The sequence below is a fragment of the Pyricularia oryzae genome, chromosome 5 (assembly GCF_000002495.2).
Source record: "Pyricularia oryzae 70-15 chromosome 5, whole genome shotgun sequence".
In the NCBI taxonomy this organism is placed as follows: Eukaryota; Fungi; Ascomycota; class Sordariomycetes; order Magnaporthales; family Pyriculariaceae; genus Pyricularia; species Pyricularia oryzae.
This window is the reverse complement of record NC_017852.1, coordinates 311,110-323,690: the sequence shown is the minus strand read 5'-3', so window position 1 is coordinate 323,690 and position 12,581 is coordinate 311,110. Positions and strand designations below refer to the sequence as shown.

Below are 12,581 nucleotides of genomic sequence, written 5' to 3'. Positions count from 1 at the left end.
AACCAGTTAGCTGCCTTTGCAATTCACAACTGTCCATCTGAAGAAGAAAAAGACACAAAAGGTCTGCATCGTCAACATCACTATAGGCTCTCATCATCGTAGACTTGCCAGCCGCCCAAATTTAGAAATTGGCACAACAATGCAGGAACAGTCTAGCAAAGATTGAATCTTATTACCAAGAAGAGTTCACTAACCAAGGTCTCTGCTTCGCCTGCATTGGTTTATCAGTTCATACCATCGTCATCTGTTTCGTCTATTGAAGCCTGATACCTTAAGGTCTAGTAGTCACACCTTGGCCGTCTTTAGAGGATGCAGTTTTTCTCGAACAAGTCAACTCCAGATGGAGCCAAGACCACAAGCCTGTGTTATATTCGGAGTGAGTCTCAGCCATAATTCGCCAAGTTTCTTCAATATCGAGGCGGAGGTGTGTAGTCCACCATAGTTGGGACCCAGATTTGCCTGTCATCCGTATAACCATTATCACCCCGCTCACTCATTCAGTCCTTCTCGGCAATAGCCTGTAGCCGCTCGTCAATCTCGTCCTCTGTCAACTTCCTGAAGTTCGGGTTCGTGCCCTCTTGTCCGTCAAGCCGAGGGCCGCCGACGATGCCAATCTCTATCTCGGTCTTCTTGAAGTCCATGCTGAGCACGGTACTGAGTGTCGTGATTGCCAACTCCACTACCTCCTCCCAGTTGCCCTCGGCGTAGTCCTTGTTCTTGAGCTTCTTCTCCAGGTGGTTCAGAGCTTCTTGCTGCTTTGGACCCGCCGCGGTGCCCTTGTATCCCGTGTAGTAGCCGGCCGGGTCGCACTTGAATAGTTGGGGGCCGTACTCCTCGTCCACCGAGACCAACGTCGTGGCGATACCGTATGGCCTCATGTATGCCTTTGCAGATTGGAAGTCAGCAAGCAGCTACCTGTATGTCAACAATATGCTGCCTGGCGTACCCTTTGTGTGTAAACCTGGCTGATGTTTGCCAGTCTCTTGGCCAAGGCGTCGCATGGCATCTCGTAACCGTACTTGTAACGGAACTCGGCGGCCTCGCCTTGAGCACGCTGGGCAAAAGCCCTAGCGTCGGCTATTGAGCCGGTTATAACGCAGCCGACCTTGGGCGAGATCTGGAAGATGTGCGAGACTGACGATGGGTCGATGAGCTTGTCCTGGTAGTGGGGCAGAAGCCGACGTCAGTTGTTGCGCACTTCTGAAGCTTTTCTGACAAAGACATCCAGTCGTTCGATACGGGAGCTTGGCACTAAACGTACAGGCACCTTTTTCTGCGACAGGACAACGGCGCAGTCCTTGCCGCGAACGCCTACTGCCATGATGTTGGCGGCTGTGATGGCCTTGAAAGCATATTCTGCGGGGGAAGACCCGTATTAGCGTAACAGGCCAGTGACGATATGTATTCATGGAGCTTTCTTATCGGCATACCAACTTGGTACAATCGACCTCGATCGGAGAAGATGGTGATGTGCCGGTCGTATCCTGCACTCCCTGTCATGGTTGCATGCGCAATATTGTTAGCTTCTGACCCAAGGGCAATCCCAAGTTTAAACAGACGGTATGGCGTGCAAGTCAAAGCAAGTGATCCATACCTGACATTGTGGGCAGTTTGCTTTGGGGGTATTTCTGTTTGAAGATGCTGCAAAATGTGGTCGGTCTCTAAGACTCAAGTCACAGAAACAGCCCGCGCGTGTGATGATATCGGACAATAAGAGGGTAGGGAGGTAAGGTAGGTTGGTGAGAGGTCAGTATCGTGAAAGTGGATCATGTAGCAAGCAGGTGAAGCTTCGTACCCAGGCGGAAGCTTTGACGCGCAACTCCAGCTGGACGAAAGTACCCCTGCATGCTACTATGGGGGCCTTACAAATGAGGCCGAAATGACTAAAGACGACCTTGCGGTGGGTTAATAGCGGGCAAGTCTGATTACATAACCTGGGAAACCACAAGCTCACCAACCCAACCCAACCCCACTCTGTACAAGACAAATCAGAGTAGCTTGGTAGCAAGGTAGGTACCGAAGGAACAGGGGTATCGGCGGTGGGACATGTGGGGCAAGGAACACTTTCAGTCTCCATAGTAGGAAACAAATGGGGGGGGGGGGGAAAAAGTGAAGGGGAAAAAAAAGGGAAGAAGAAAAACGAGGCGACAAAGCAGCGATAACTGCATGAGAGGAGGACGCCCCATTCCAATAGCCAATCCTCACCTATCGCACTCTGCTGCCAGCCGGCCAAACCTCAGGTACTGGGCTACTCCATAAAGTCGGTGTGTAGCTTGCGGATCCTGTCCCAGACTTTTTCCGGCTCCCCTCCGGCTGGCATTAGTCTTAGCCACGGCCCGGTATCACGCCCCGTCGTCTACTTTTTCCCTCCGGTCTTTCGTTGTTTGCTTTTATTTGGCCTGTCGCCATGTCGTTCGCAAAGAGTATGCCAGCACAGCGAGTGCCGGCATGGAAGCGATTGGGTCTTAAGCTCAAAGGTTCTGCCGACAATGACAACACATCTTTGCTGCCGCCAAGTCAGCCTGCAGCAGTAGCGACAAGCTCCCCGTCGTCCAACATAAGCGGCTACAGCTCCAACAACAAGCGCAAAGACTATCCCGTCAGCAACGGCACCGCCGACGAGGCCTCAGTCAGCAAGCGCTCACGCACCGACCTCGATCGTCCCTTCCAAGGGCGCCGCAAGTCTGTGACCTTTGCCGACGGCACCAAGGATTCCGATCCCGTCACGCCAGCAGCCACTGAGACTCCCTCAAAGCCAAAGCCCAAGAAAATCAAGAAGAAGAGCAAGGGATCCAAGACCGAAAAGCAGCCGGGGCAAGACTTCAAGCCAACACAAATCCAACCAGAGCTCTCCAAGTACCTCCGCGAGTGGGAAACCTCGAGAGAGAACTGGAAGTTCAAAAAGAACTACCAGACGCTTCTTATTAAATACGCCTTTACACCTGAGATGGTGCCAGCTGCCGACTTTGGCATTTTCCTCAAATATTCCCGCGACAGTAAGGGGGCTTCCCGCGACTGGCTCAAGAAGTCGGCAGAGGACGTCAGGAAGAAGGATCTGGGTTTAGCCGCCGCAAGTACTGGGGACGTCGCGAAAGAGCAGGAGAAATACGCGAGTCTCCTCGCGACAATGCTACAGTCGCACCCTGGCAGTGGCACTAATGCCAATGGCAAGCGAGTCCGCGATGATTACAACGAGGAGGATTTCGTCATGGGTGGCACAAATGCCATCGACCCACGGGACCCTGAAGTGACGCAGCGTCTCGTCAAAAGACTGCGAGCAGAGCTGGTTCTCGATGAGCTTTCCAGTGGAGATGATTCAGAAGCCACGACGACGACAACAGGAACCTCAGAGGCGGCGTCAACCCCTCGAGAGTCGACGTTGGCATCGACATCAGATGCAGCTGTCGCGGGGGATGTAGGCGCAAAGGATGGCAGGCGAAAACGCAATCGCAACAAAAGGACACTTGCCGAAGACGACGCGAGTAGTAGCAGTGATAGCAGTGACGACGAGGATGCCGATGATGCGGATGAGGATGACGATACTTCGAGCTCCGGAACCAGCAGCAGCGGTTCGGAAGATTCCGGCTCCGAGAGCGAAGGGACACTACTGAGGTTACAGCAACAGCGCGAGGAGCTCGATACTTCATCCGAGTCTTCAAGCAGTAGCGATTCAGATTCGGATAGCTCGTCGGACGGCGAGGAGCTGTAGCATATCGATAGCAGAGCAACATCAGACATCAAACCCTTTCCATTTGACCTCGTTGCCATGCGACCCCATCAATTGTCTATATCACAATTAGTTCGCCATACTGATGGCAGAGCAGCGCAGCTTATCTATCACTCACGCGATGCTGACCCCTGCGACTTTGGCATTACCTTGTATCATGCCGTGTGAAGCTTTCTGTTGCAAAATGCCTGTATCCTCAAGGGGTAGCTCCCCTTTTGGTTGTGACATTTATTGTATATGGTGGCCATCGCCCAGTCTTTCTTTCTTTTTTTCCAGTTATATGCCTTGAGTTTCACGGCTTGGAATTTTTTTTATTATGTAGATGCCTTGCTACACTCAAGACTGGAGTACTTTTCTCGCTCTCACTATTCGAGACGATACTGTACCAGGTACGGCATACCCAGCTGCCGAAATGCAACCAACTCCGGAAGGGTTACCGAACCCAAATCATGACAGAAGAGAAATGATATAATACGCGAATACGAAGACGAAAACAAGTTACGATCGAGTCCGTCATCGGGACACCGCTGAGGCGAAGGACGAGCCAATTGCGCCGCCAGGATGGTTCCTCAAAAACACAGCAGCTGTATTCGCTGTGCCGCCGTGTATCTCCTTTGCCGCAACCACAGCAAGGGCATCACCAAGAGCTAAAGCAACCGTTGTGCTTGCAGTAGGGGCGGCGATGCCGAGGGTGGCAACCTCCGAGGTTGGTATAGGTGCTGGCAGCACAACAATCTCTCCAGTGCGAGAAGGCCCGGCCTCTCGGGATGAGCGCCATGGCCCCTCGCTCATTGGTTTCTCTCTCATCGTCCGGAGCGACCTCGCAATCTCGCAAGCTGCATCCGAGGCCGCAGTAATTACCACGACCGGCAGCCCCGGGTGCAGATGCGGCACCAGGCCAAGCAGCTCAGGCGTCCTGCCGCTAAAGCTGACCAGGACGACAGCATCCCGCACCGGATGCAATAGACCTAAATCCCCGTGCAGTGCCTCGGTAGGGTGCATAAATGACGAACGCAGTGATAGCGAGCTGAACGTGGCTGCCAACTTGCGCGCGATGTGGCCGGACTTGCCCACACCGATCATGACCAACGTCCCACCTCCGTCGCCGGCGGGCGGCCTTGCCTGGTTACGGGCGATGACTGACACTGCGCTATCGAATGCCGTCCGGGCACACGCTGAGGTGCTATACATGGTTGCAAGGGATGCCAAGGCGGTCGCTTCAGCATTCAAGACGTGCACAGCACCCGCAAGGCGGTCAGAGGCCACCAGGTCAAACGTCGAGTCGGCTGTTGGGGAACTCCACCCTTCGTGGTCGTCATCGACTGGCCGTGACGAAGGGGAGGGTGGAGCCGTGACTGTGTGACCTTCTGGCCTCAGCTTGTCAAGGTCGATTGGGGGTGACGGTACTGGTGATGGCAGGTGTGTCGTGGACGCGGTAGTCTGGGAAGTGATCGGAGGTAGCCCTACGCGGGGGTCATCCAATGACATGCTGGGCAGCTCATCGATGAGCAAAGTGACACCACGACATAGCGCAGGCCCCGGAGAAGGCGGTGATGGTGGGGACGGGGGTCGCTCTATGGCCTGTGCCGGCTGGCCAACCAGGTACACGGCGCTGGTCTGCACCGGACCCTGGTGCCTGCTGGTGTTCTCTGGCATTGGGAGCTCGGAGATGATGTGTGTGTATATATATGTGTGCGTGGGTGTCTGTGTGTGCGCGCGCGCAATATGTGTCATATGTGCGCTCTGCGAGTCTTGTTTAATTTTCTTGTGAGAGGCAGTATCGAGAGCGAACAGTAACCACAGAACAGCAGAGAGAAAGCAAAGAGGCCGCCCAACGCCCTGATAAAGTTATAAAGCGTCCGTCCGTATGCGGCCCCAGCCGTCGTGGGCTTCGGCAGCTGAAAGCCTGGTATATGGCGCGATTTTGATGAGCTCTGATGTGTGCCGGGGGTATCCTGTAATGGGTGGGCTTCGAGTGGGGTTGCTTCCAATGCCTATCCTAGCAGGACGAAGAACCAAAGGTATCAACAAAAGGACCAGACGTCTTGGGGGTTGCGCAACCTATTCAGGGAACGGCAGGCGTTGATGTCCAGATGAGTCTTTTGTATATCCAACAGCTACGCTCCGTCATGTGTGCGGGATATGCAAAAGATGTGAAGTTATAGACAAACACAAACAAAGAAATGCGGAAATGGAAAATAAATAAAGAAGGCAATGCGCCCCAGAGATCATGGGCGATGGGTCCTTCACATGTCCTACATAAATACGGAGTGGTGAGAGAGATATAGGTAGGTAATTAAGTACCTATGTACCTATTTCAGTAAAATAGTGACTCTTTCCGATTCGCAGGAGGTGGGGGCAGGTAGTTATGCATCGTAAGGCACTGCTATGAAAAGGATGAAAAGTAGAATGGAGGGGGTTGGAGCCTGGAGGGAGCAGACTAAACAATCGAATAAAATATTTTATCGATTTCTTTTTATCTTTTCTTTCCTTTTCCTTTTATTAGTGCCCGTCCGAGCAAAACAAGTCGGTCTTTTGAGAACTGGATCTTGGATGACCCGAACAACGGCATCCAATCCAAGCTTAATCACTTGGCTGGTAGTGGGTGGTTACCAGATCGAGCCTAGCAGCGAGAGATTTGTTCCTGGACGTTAGGTTCGATGCGGGCAAACACGATGATACCAAGGCCGGCTGGTATCGGACAATCGGATAACAGCAAAGAGCGAGCGAGGGAATACCGATGTTGACTCGGTCAAAACATGGCGTGCGTGGGGAGGCTGCTGCAGGACTACTGCATGCTACTGTAGCACGCTGCGCAATGCGCCTGAATTTACATCGATTTGGGTACAAAATCTGATTGTCGTTCTTCCTAGCAAGGTAGGTACTTGGCCCGTGGACAAGGATCAGGATGGGTTGGAAATGCAAAGATAGCTGAATTATTAATTAATCGACCTGATGTGTGTACCTACTGTAGATGAGGTGGTTGCGAGATACCTAGATACCTACACCATGTATTGTAGATCTAGTGCACGAAAGGTATCTTAGCAAAAAGGGCAGGTCGAGCCATTGCAAAACGGTTTGTTTTAGTCGAGATTGTCAGTCCACCATCGATGACGAAAGCGATATCGATTGCGTCCTCGACTTTTTTTTAACCTTATTTTTTTTTGGTTATATTGTTTCTTTTTCCTTCTTGGGCATTCCACTTTCACGCCTGCACCACAACAGTTTATCTATCCGGGATGTTGCTGCCTGCCTTTCCCTGCTACCGCGTTACTTGCATCCCTGGCAGCAACCTGGCCCACACCCTCCGATTCGCTTGGCTGATCAACTCGACCTTTTCATTTTGTCCCCCGATCGCAAGGATCCGAGATGGAAGTTTTACGGATACCCAGCCATCCACACAATGCAGATTTGTCACGGTGCACATCTGCGCGGAAATAATTTCATATAGGGGTCCATCTGCCGAGCACAATGCACACAATCCAGAAAAGATAAAATAAAAATAAAAGGATCTGTACCAAGAACCTACATTGATTTGAATCGAGGGAACCAACCCACTGGCTCCCATTGGTCCTTGTACCGTACTTCTTCCTCCATTCCTTTCGCCAGTCAGCACTGGTGTGGTGGTATTAGGTACCATACTTGGTGGGTGTCCGACCAACCCCTGACCAGCCAGTGCGCCTCTGCGGTGCTACCCGCCTCCCGCCTTGTCCACGTTGGCAGCCACTAGACTAATAGATACTGGCTCAGAGCTTGTAAAACGTACGGGGTCTTTCTTACACTAACATTAGCAAAGATATGCACATATTCACAGTGACCTGACAGCGAGGAAGACCATGGGTTTCTCCCGGTCAACGTACACTTCTATAATCTAGTTCCTTTTGTTCCGCCGCTTCTTGAATTTATCTTCTCGTCGAATCATTGATCTACAACGTGGGTATGGAAAGTGTAAAAGGGGCTGCGATAATCGACATCCGAGTTGTGAACGAGTGTAAAAATGGCAGTGTCGGACGCAAAGGCTGCACGGAGGCGAATAAAAATAAAAGAACATGACTTTATATTGTAATTCTGGGTGATGGCCCTCATGACGCGCCTGGGGATTTGTGTTACTTTCGCCTAAACCGAAACTCCTTTCGCTAATAAGAGATGATGTTCACCTTGTAAAAAAGTGCTGACCGGATCGAAACCTGCTGTTGAAATAAAATAGGAAAAAAACCCCTCAGCTACCTGTATGAGAAAATGGCAACATGTAAACGTAAATTGGAAGTTGTAAAAGAAAGAAGTTGGGCCCTCGAGGTGGAGCGCTAGCTGGAAAGGGCAGCCAAGGAACTTTCAACGATTTTCATTTAGTCAGGCTTCTTCGGTCCCGTGCCCGGATCATTGGCCGAGTTTGGTTTGACTTGTGTGCGGCCAGCAATGGCAATGGTGCGAACGCGCTGGCTCAGGGGCAGCGTATATTTGAGAACGCCCTTGAGGATGAGATCGAATTCGTCCTCCACTATACGTTCCCATCTTTCCGTGCCGCCTTCGGTCCCGTTACCAGGTCGCTGTAACCGAAGACCGCCTGTAGAGATCGAGGCTCCCTTGTTGAAGAAAGATCCTTCGAAGGAGAAGGGCTGGTCCAGGTCGAAAATCGTGCCCAAGCGCATGTTTGGAGCCGTGTCATCAGCCGGCTGGTCGTCGCTCGGTTCGTCGAGAGAGTCTACCGGGGCCAACGAAAATGGCAAGGTACCAGATGCCCCGCGCCCTCTACCTTTTCGTCTCGACGAGCGCGGCCGAGATGGATTTGACTTGGTTCCGGCGGGCCTCCAGTCGGCATCGGTTCCCGCGTGCGGTGATTTGGCGAATATTTCCAGGTCTGAAGAATCTACCACAACGACGACGACATTGGGATTTTGTGCCTTGAGGGTCATGTCGAACATGAGCTCTTGTTCACTAGCAATGACGTTTGCAATTTTAACAAGCTCAACGTTGGTGAGGGGCTGAGACGTGGCAAACATAAAGCCAATGGCCCCCGACACTACTAGTAGAAGCATAACAGCCAGTACTAGGCAGCTGGCCATTCTATTCAGCAACGACGGCGGGTGTCCGTGAAGGTGCTGGCGGTAGGGTACGTGAGGTAGATGATGACCCCCACCGAGGGAGTGATGATGATATGAACGAGGTCCTCGGCGAGACCTGTTAGATCGAACCGAGCTTGGCAGGAGCGATGCCCGCTCATCGTCGGCACCTGTTGTAGTCGTATCGTCTAGATCGTACATCCCCATAGCCCCGTAGCCCTGATTCTTTTTGCCACTTCCGGCAGCATTTCGGGGTGACGACAAGTTGGTAAAGCGAGGGCTCGGTGGGCCAGGTGAGGGTCGCACAGAGCCGACGACGCCACTACTACCTGATAGCCTGGTTTTGGGGCCAGAACTGAAAGGAGATTCATTGTCGAACAGATACGTATGACCGTTGCCTCCGGCATTGCGCCCCCACACCCCAAAATGGTGGTGAGGTTGGCGATGCGCCGTGCCACGAGCTGAGCCTTGGTTCGACGAGCCACCCCTAGTATGCCCATCGTCCTCGGTGGCATGAAGCATCGGACTGCCATCAGCCGCCGGGCCCGACCCGGCGTTGTTACTGCTCGTGCTGTAAGAGTTGGAGAACTTCTTCTTTTTGAGGGCCAGACTAGCTGCAGGAGCATGACCATCCATGACGCTGTGTATCGAACGCATGCCATTCCGGTCAGCAGCAAGTTGGCTCACCATTGAGGCAGCGCTGGGAGTTCGCGAGTGGAACCGATTCGAGTGTGGCCTGTCGCGGGCATCTGGAGGGTTAGAATCATAAACAAACGTTTCCTCCGAGTCAGACGTGTCGGCCTCGTCAACGGCACTAGCAATCTTGGCTTCGAAGTTGTCGGCTTTGGACGATGCTGATTGGCGTGGCCTCAGAGTTAGCAAATGATTCCTTCTATATAAGGGAGCGAGGGTATGGCTTCGAGTTCCTGTCGGTGCTGATGACCGGCGGGGACTCGTGGCGTTATCAAAAGGCGGGCCTTGACCGCTCGCAGTCCATGTCGGGGAGAAGACACAGAGGTCGTTCCCTCCCGTGACGGATCTGCTCGATGGATAATTCCTCAGCCGGGGCACGCCGGCCGCATCAGCAGCAATATCGGCATTTATCGGGCTCATGGTCTCACCGGCACTGTTCTGCACCGCCTGCTGTTTCCTGGCCGACTTCTTCTTTTCCTTTTTAGGACGGATAGTTTCGGAGCTTGGCTTCGTCCGCAGACTCCCATTGGCCCCCTGAATTCCCGATGGAGCTAACGCCACGCTCGGAATCGATGTGACTGTCTCGGTTTCTACTGTCATGGTCTTGACTGTACCCTCGCTGGGTTTGTTCTTTGCGCTCCTCGCAAGGTTGGAAGTGCTGGACTGCCGGCTTATGAGCTGAGGGGGTGCGGACGTCACATTCGCTCGTCGAACGGTACCGTATTCGCTTCCACTTTCGGCTTTGCTAGCCTGACTCGCCGGATACTCGGTAGGATCGACCTGAGAGCTCCCCTCTGCGGCAAGGCTCTCTTGCAAGTTCTCCAGAGCAGCGCCGATGGCTTCTAATGACGGTGATGCAAGCGGGCTCACCTCCTGCACGGTTTCGAGGGTTGATGTTGAAGTATTGGCAGCTCGGGCCGGTGTTCGCATCCCAGGTTGTAAATGGCCCTCGTCGGCCTCAACGTCCGAATAGCTCTGATCGGAGGGCAAAGGAGGCGTAGACCGTTGAAAATTGACAACTGGGGGTTTGTTCAATATAGGTGGCGGAGATCTAAGACGAGGCGAGACTGGCCACCTGGGCGAGTCACGCTGTGGTTCGAGAACGAGGGCGGTAGGAGACGATTTTTGGGGCAACGAGGACCTGGGGTTCGCTTCGGTCGAGGTGGGCATGAGGGTGGGCGCGGTAGCTCCAAAGAGGTTCTTTTGTTGCAGTTGTGCAGTCACGCCGTTGTTACGTGTCGCAGCCCGAGAATCGTTCTGGCTGTTCTTGCGCGAGCGCGTCCCGGGTCCTGCGGGATTCCTCGCCGCGGCAATAGACTGTCTCAAAGACCTAGTCGGAGAAGGCTCCCTCGAGGGAAGTGGAGAGCTAGTGGCCGAGGAGACATTGCTGGATGAAACCTGTGGATTGGCATCTGTTCGATCCATGGCGAGAGGATGGAAGTTGTTGGATTGGAATGTAGGTTGCGAGTAGGCCTTGTCATGCCACTTGCCGCTGAAGGGGACTTAGCTTGCAGGACGTCTTGGGCACTGGAGAGGGCGAATCATGTTGGACGGAATGCCATGCACCCCGTCTCAAAAGGGTGATGAAGTCTTGACGCCCAATGCAATGCAATGTCAAATGCGGTGGTTGATTTCGAGTGATAAATAGACGGATGGCGGGTGAGTGTGGCTTTTGGTGAAGGTCCGGACCGACCGAGTAGCGCAGTTTTTAACCGCGGAGCCTTCGCAAGTACCGTGGAAACAAGGCAGGTAGGTAGGTGTAGGCAAGTACCGCAACTCAACTACCTGGTAGGTAAGGTAGGTCTGTCTGTACGTACGGAACGGAACGAAACGCAGCAAGTAGCACCTTTTGATCAATATTTTGAAGCAAACACGCCGATTATCCCGAAAGAATAGGTGAGATGTCAAGAAGTAAAATTGCCATAGAAAAAAGTTACGAAAAAGAAAAAAGGAAAGCACAAAAAAAAAATGCTGTCGACAAAGGGGAGCAGTAGCGTCAGAGCATAGAACAGGCCGAGCGCTCAGTACCTAATTTGTGTTATGTCAAGCGATCGGTTGAGCAGCGCTGGGATGCAGAATTACAGTCAGGGCAGGGGAAATGGATCATTGCATCCGACATCAATGATGTCGACTCAATGGTGCCTGTGGTGTGGTCAATTTGTCTGTGGGGTGGGCGGCTTTGGGTGGATCAACTGGGGCTCCCTTGAGGTACTGGTATGGACTATGGAGGACACAAGAAACATAGAGACAGAGACATGAATGATGTGGCTTGCTTTTGCCAGCTTCGGACCTCCTCCCGCGACACCCCTCTCTGACATTTGTCTGCCAACGACCCTCGCTTATGACTGTGTACGGTACTGGACAAGGCAGCAAGTTTTGTTCATTTAATTACAGTACCACGGAATTAGATCTATAGTACGCAGTCGGTTGAGCGTTGTGAGATGGCAAGCCACTGACATTGATTACGTTGATTGATCTAGGAAATTAGATTCAAGGCAAGCCCTTACATGTCTTTGCATTCAAACCTAGAAAAACAATTAAAACATACCTTTAGAGTGAAAAAATCAAAATGCCCAACAGAAAACGGTAAGGTCACCTTTTTTTTTTTTTTTTTTTTTTTAGGTACCAGCCCGGCTTGCCGGGTATCCAACCTAGCTTGCCTATCTAGGTACCTAAGAGAGGCGGTACCTTAATTACATTACCTACCGGCGAGTTATTATTTACCTCACCTAGGAACGTTAGGCACCTGGTCAACGCATCATCGACAACGGTGAATGTGAGCAGAAACTTGCCGACCCACTTAGGTAAGGTACCAACTGTAAGGTTCGCCGTAGCTACCTCCACTGAACACCCTGTGCGATGGTACAGGGAAAAATATTCCACACATCTTCCTCTTGCGTCCGAATCACGGACTTTTTATTCCGGTCCCACTGTTCGGCAAAACCGTCTTTCGGAAATCAATTACGAAGGGATTATGCTGAGGCCTCACATCAAGTACACAAATCACGATGTATGCGTGGTGAATTTTTATTCTATTTTAATACTCTGTACCTAGGTGCCTACGTAGTTACTAAAGATACAGTACTGACCTACCTAATTAC

The 12,581-nt window shown here is 52.3% G+C and overlaps 4 protein-coding genes across 5 annotated transcripts; 1 reads left to right on the top strand and 3 right to left on the bottom strand.

The window, feature by feature from the left end:
• Window positions 1-151: 151 nt before the first annotated feature.
• Window positions 152-1,741, bottom strand: MGG_01153 (proteasome subunit alpha type-6). Its single transcript, XM_003717721.1, has 5 exons — window positions 1,595-1,741; window positions 1,431-1,493; window positions 1,262-1,356; window positions 947-1,159; window positions 152-884 (listed from the first exon to the last, which is right to left on the bottom strand). The coding sequence occupies exons 1-5, from the start codon at window positions 1,599-1,601 to the stop codon at window positions 498-500; spliced, it is 765 nt and encodes a 254-aa protein (XP_003717769.1). The 5' UTR covers window positions 1,602-1,741; the 3' UTR covers window positions 152-497.
• Window positions 1,742-2,114: 373 nt separating this feature from the next.
• On the top strand, window positions 2,115-3,817 carry MGG_01154 (uncharacterized protein). Its single transcript, XM_003717720.1, has one exon. The coding sequence runs from the start codon at window positions 2,408-2,410 to the stop codon at window positions 3,707-3,709; it is 1,302 nt and encodes a 433-aa protein (XP_003717768.1). The 5' UTR covers window positions 2,115-2,407; the 3' UTR covers window positions 3,710-3,817.
• MGG_14633 (KpsF/GutQ family protein) lies at window positions 3,389-6,331 on the bottom strand. The gene has a single exon (XM_003717719.1). It carries the CDS (start codon window positions 5,459-5,461, stop codon window positions 4,241-4,243), a length of 1,221 nt encoding a protein of 406 aa, XP_003717767.1. The 5' UTR covers window positions 5,462-6,331; the 3' UTR covers window positions 3,389-4,240.
• A 1,164-nt stretch (window positions 6,332-7,495) lies between these two features.
• Window positions 7,496-11,578, bottom strand: MGG_01156 (the record flags this gene model as incomplete). Of its 2 annotated transcripts, XM_003717717.1 has the most annotated exons (2): window positions 7,496-9,641; window positions 9,909-11,578. In XM_003717717.1, the coding sequence occupies 2 exons, from the start codon at window positions 10,903-10,905 to the stop codon at window positions 8,074-8,076; spliced, it is 2,565 nt and encodes an 854-aa protein (XP_003717765.1). The 2 variants fall into 2 exon arrangements, with proteins under 2 accessions (XP_003717765.1, XP_003717766.1); XM_003717718.1 differs by having other exon boundaries at window positions 8,074-10,905.
• Between the last annotated feature and the right edge of the window lie 1,003 nt (window positions 11,579-12,581).

Excerpts from the sequence above, each read along its gene's own strand:
- MGG_01154 (XM_003717720.1), top strand. The coding sequence starts at position 2,408 with ATGTCGTTCGCAAAGAGTATGCCAGCACAGCGAGTGCCGGCATGGAAG.
- MGG_14633 (XM_003717719.1), bottom strand. The coding sequence starts at position 5,461 with ATGACACATATTGCGCGCGCGCACACACAGACACCCACGCACACATAT.
- MGG_01153 (XM_003717721.1), bottom strand. Across the intron at positions 1,160-1,261 it reads TGTCGCAGAAAAAGGTGCCT|GACAAGCTCATCGACCCATC; the intron begins GTACGTTTAGTG and ends CCCCACTACCAG. Across the intron at positions 885-946 it reads GCCAGGTTTACACACAAAGG|GCATACATGAGGCCATACGG; the intron begins GTACGCCAGGCA and ends CAATCTGCAAAG.